The sequence below is a fragment of the Trichechus manatus genome, unplaced genomic scaffold (genome assembly GCF_000243295.1).
Source record: "Trichechus manatus latirostris isolate Lorelei unplaced genomic scaffold, TriManLat1.0 scaffold00149, whole genome shotgun sequence".
NCBI classification, from domain to species: domain Eukaryota; kingdom Metazoa; phylum Chordata; class Mammalia; order Sirenia; family Trichechidae; genus Trichechus; species Trichechus manatus.
In genome coordinates, this window is record NW_004444085.1 from 3,527,691 (window position 1) to 3,532,624 (window position 4,934).

Consider the following 4,934-nt stretch of genomic DNA (forward strand, 5'->3'; position numbering starts at 1 on the left):
ATCCAATTTGGGGAAATCTGCTAAGATCTGAGAGAGTCTGTCATGGTAATTCTGTTGAGTAAATTTGACTTTCCTCATGTAAAAATGTCTAATGCGATGAATTTGATAATGTTTATGAATAACTGTTGGAGTCTTTCGTTGAGTCTTCGATAATGTCAGATCAATAAAGTCCTGCAATTAAAGAAAATAAGACATAGTTGTACCAAAAACACGTACTTTCCATTCACCTATTTAAAAGTTTAAAAGACTAATAACAAGTAGTACTATATATATTGAACAATAAACATCTATTACTGCTAACTAAATCTTTAATCTTTTATACACAGTTCTATTCATCTTCATATCTAGTTTCTGGCCCTTAAGAAACACCAAATGGTTGTTGAAATTAATTTTATCCTATACTTTCTTGATGCTATTTTAACTTCCAAATATTTAAGAAGCTTTGAAACTTAAGTAGACACTTCAAGCATAAATTAGAAAATATTACAGGAAAAAAAGAAACTGTACAATTCCAGTTTTAATATGCGTATCTTTTAACTTTGAAAGTATACAAAATGAGTAAAACTAAAACTCACTGTTTCTGATTTCTCAAGGTTCTAGTCCTAAGAATATGCATGGTGGCTATTTGAGCACATAAAAGATTTTTACATCTAGTCCCCAGTGTAAACAATTCTACTTTTCTGCAGTAAGGACTCTGTCCCCATGCTTCCTCTCTCTTTTCACTTCCTAAATCCCACATATCTAGCCATACAAAATAACTTGATTTTCCATTGAACACTTTCATTGATTCAGCAATACTGATCATTTAGTATAAGGGATGACAGGGATACTCCGGTGCTAAAGATAAAACAATGAAACATAGTCCTTCCCTTAAGGAACTCAGGGTCCAGTGACACAGAAATGGACAAGTAAGGTAATCACAATAATAGGTGCTGTGAGAGATATACACATCTGTGTATATGTATGAGATTTCCTCTACAACCTCCTCCATCTAGTAGCTTCTACTGATCCTTAAACTGCCAGTTGAAAAGGTACCTACTTCATTAAGTTTTCTATGACTCTCCCACCCTCCGTAACTAACTGCACTCTTCTATTCCAAATCTGGGTATATTCCTTCATTAAAACAACTTTCATATTTCTAGTATGGTTTTAAGTATTTTTACACATCTCTAGAAAACCACTTTCAAAACGGTAGGTACTGCATCTTATTCATTTTTGTTACCACCGTACCTGACACACAACAGACATTCACTAAACAGCTTCTAGAATGAATTTTATCTCATATTTTCCTGATGCTATTCTTTAATTCCAATCACCCAAGGACTACCATTACCCATCTTTAAACATAAATAAACTCATCTGTTCTCTAGGTAACAGAAGATAGATACTGTGCTACTAATATATTTTAAAGATCTCTACATAGCTCAGTTATCTGAACAAAATTCATGATTCAAAGAGCTCTATTCCCTATAAAGCAAAAACTTTGTGCATTTGCTGTTTCAAGAGGTGAAGAATTCATTTAACTGGAGAGATCGCTCAGAAAATAACATGACTCAAAAGTACAAATAAAAGAAGTACAAATAAAACATGACCCCTATAGTCGCAAATACTACAATCTAGCAGGAGATTTGCCATAAATTATTTTTTTTAAAAAAGTAATGAGACAATTCATTGTGTTATGAATCTAAAATACTAGCTCTTAACAAAGCTTTCCAAGTCAAACTAACTCTACTGTTGAGACCTGAAGAGGAAAATGAAATACTGACGTGTATCTGTTCACACTGCAGTTAGTTTAACAACGTCCACAATTCCTCCTATAAATCTGTCCTCATGTGCAGTACTCAGCACTGTGCATAAGAAACAAGTGTTTCACGATGAACGCCTTTATCTCATGCAATCACAAATAATATTGAACATTCACTACACAAAAACTCTACTTTTGAAAAGTACTAATACTCAACGCTTTATGGACTCATTCTTACTGAATCTGATACTATACAAATTTAGTCTGACCATGTTCACCCTGCTATGTCAGGAAAAACAAGCGTTTCCCGAATCCAATAGCGAAAGAGTATGATTTAAAAATCAAAAAGCGTTAACCCATTGAGAGCAGCGAACCAAAACTCACTGAGAGGTGACGGGAAAACTATGCTGAATCTGTATCAGAAGGCCAAGGTGCGGCTGTAAGGTCATGGCTTGAGTTTCCTTCCTCGGATATTTGGAACACCACTTAACCTCACTCTACCTAATCAACCAACAACGGTCTCTTCCAGGTGACTGGGACTCCAAAACGGAGAGGGATCCTAATCTCGAGAGAGAATATGGCCTAGCTGTGGGAACTGACAACAAGGGGAAAAAAAATGAGCTCCTCTCCAAACACCAGTTATAGAAACCAGCCAGGTCGCCGACAGGACCCTCCTCCCAGAGGACGGACACAGCTGCCGGGGGTACAGGGCCCAACAGGCTGTCTCCAGAGACGCCCGCGGGTCGCAGACACAAAAATACCGGGCCGGGGTCTTACGACGGACTCCCCAGGCCCCGCTTACCCCTCGCCCTGCCGCGCACGTGTCACCAGCACCGACTCCTCTTCAGCTAGTCTGACAAAGAGAACGTCGAAAAAGACAGAAGGACCTTTCACAGAAATATCGGAGCACCATGGCAACTGGCGAGCCGTTTACCTTGGCGGACGGAACCACCATAATCTTCTTGAAGTTGTAGTGCGCCATGTTCGCACCCAGGTGGACACTACTACAAACGGGCAGACGGCACTTCAACAGGACGCGGCAACGTTTCCGCCGGCAGGCAGGGGACCACATGTGTGGGACAGTGCGTCACTTCCGGAGAGTTCAGCCAGGCGGCGGTACCACACACACGCCCTTCGTTTCGCACCGCGCCCCCGCGTGGCCTGGAGAGCGTGCTGTGGTGCTCTGGAAGCTCATCCTGAGATGGGTAGAAAGGGTCCGAGTCAGTTAGGGTTGCGGGCGGAGAGGGCCACAGAAATTAAATCCCTGCCCTAGTTGAAGAAAGTCGTTCAAGGTGTTTGAGGTGCCACGACATGCCCTGGCCAGCAGCCTCGGGACAACATCCAGGGTGGCGTGAGACCGCCACAGCTCAGGGCTCATTTGTGGAGTTAACTCCCCCTCTCCCTTCCCAGCATCTTGCCAGACTGTGTGCAAAGGTCCCTACAAGCTGCTCGGTTCAGTAATCCCGGAACTAGAGCCCTTCCCAAAGCCCTGCCCACCCTGATCGGATTCCTACTTTAAAAAGGCCTGAATTTCGCTAGGCTCGAGATTGGAGTTACCGTCATTCACCAACCATTTATTAAGGCTTAGTGGTCACGGTGAATGAGAGAGAGAGAGGGAGGGAGAAACACAGAGATAGAGAAAGAAAGGAGGAGAAAATGTGGTTTATAATATGCATGTACATTTGATTTCTACGCTGCATATTGGATTTTTTTTGAACAGCATACACTGCTGTCTTAATTTTTTAAAAGCAGCAACATTTTATTAAAATACTTAATAGAGAAGCAGAACTCATCTAATAGGAGAACAGAATACATTTTCATGAAGCAACATATCAAAAAAGTAAAGGAATTGGAGATGTCCCATTTTCCTACAGCCTTGCTACTCAAACATGCTAGTGGACCATATTGTTCTGGTTCTTAAGATCTATGATTCTGTTTTCTTTGCTAATGTACCTTCTTACCAACTCTCCCTAACTAGATATTCCTCAAGATTTTGTCTTCCACCCTTTACTCTTCCCCTCCAGACGGGGTCTCTTGAAAACCTCACACTTTCGTTGTAATAGATTTCACTATTACATATACATGGGTGACTCTGATGAAATAGATATCTTTAGCCTGACTTCTTGCTCAACTTTAGTCCTACCTTTCCAACCAACTGTGAGATACTTCCATCTGCATGATTCTTGATATGTCGAAGAGCTTATCTAAAAAATGAAAATCAGAACTTCTGGCAAAATGGCGCTCTAGGCAGAAGCACCACGCCATCCCTCCACAGCAAAGATCCGAAAAACTAAGCCGAACAGAGAAAACAACAATCCTGAAACCCTAAAACATCAAATGAAGAGATAAAGAACTCAGCCAAGCACCAAATGGAGTGAGAAAACTGACAGAGAATGGACAATGAGGAGAGATTCATGCAGAGGTCCCCTACCAGCTAACGCAGCGAGGATCCACCATCTTGGACTCCTATCAGAGACCAGCAAACGGGGTATGAGAAAGCAGCTTCACGGTGCTTCCAGCGGGAGACAAAACAACTGGTAATTTGCAATATACGCTTTCCCACCCGCCACCCTTCTTCACCCCCACTCGGCCTCCTCTACTTCCTGCGGACACAATCTCTTGTCTGGGAAACACCAGCTGCTTGGATTCCACCAGCCCACACTAGCTGGCTCTCTGAGTGCCATTTGTTGGCTGCTGGTGTTGCTTTTTTTTCTGCTTCTTTTGATTTCTTCCTTACTTCTCACCACCTCCCCCTCCTTTCGCTCAAATACCTGGCTCCGTGCACCATCTTTGCTTCTTCCTGAGGGGCTGTGGCGCTCCATTCGAGTGTGGAGCTGCTTTCCAGTCTGGGCTGCCGCATGGTGGGATCCCGGGACTTTTGTTCGTTTGTTTGTTTTCTTTTCCTTTTCTTGAGTTGGGAGCCATTCCTGGCCAGGTGGTGCTACGTGGAAAGAAGACTACCCCCTTGGCTTGCACAGACGTGCAGAGGGATCCCTGAGGACATTTCTTTTTTCGTTATTTTTTTTTTTCTTCTGTTTTTTGGGGGGCTTTTCTTGTTCTTTTTTTTTTAATTTGTTTTGTTTTCTTTTCCCTCTTTTTCCCTTTTTGTCTTTCTTCATTACTCAGTTTCTCGTCTCTCTATACCTTCCTTCTCTTTCTGTTCCCTGAATACCTAGCATTGTATACCTCT

At 42.1% G+C, this 4,934-nt stretch overlaps 1 protein-coding gene across 3 annotated transcripts in view; it reads right to left on the reverse strand.

Moving 5' to 3' along the window:
• GTPBP4 (GTP binding protein 4) overlaps positions 1-2,798 on the reverse strand; it is a 44,722-nt gene extending 41,924 nt beyond the window's left edge. Inside the window, exons 1-2 of one of the 3 annotated variants that reach the window (XM_023740151.1) lie at positions 2,679-2,798; positions 87-171 (exon numbers count right to left, since the gene is read on the reverse strand). In XM_023740151.1, the coding sequence (XP_023595919.1) occupies positions 87-171; positions 2,679-2,726 (133 nt within the window). In that variant the 5' untranslated portion in view covers positions 2,727-2,798. Of the gene's footprint in view, positions 172-2,546 lie in introns of all 3 variants that reach the window. The other 2 variants (XM_004385881.2, XM_023740152.1) reach the window with 2 other exon arrangements.
• Between the last annotated feature and the right edge of the window lie 2,136 nt (positions 2,799-4,934).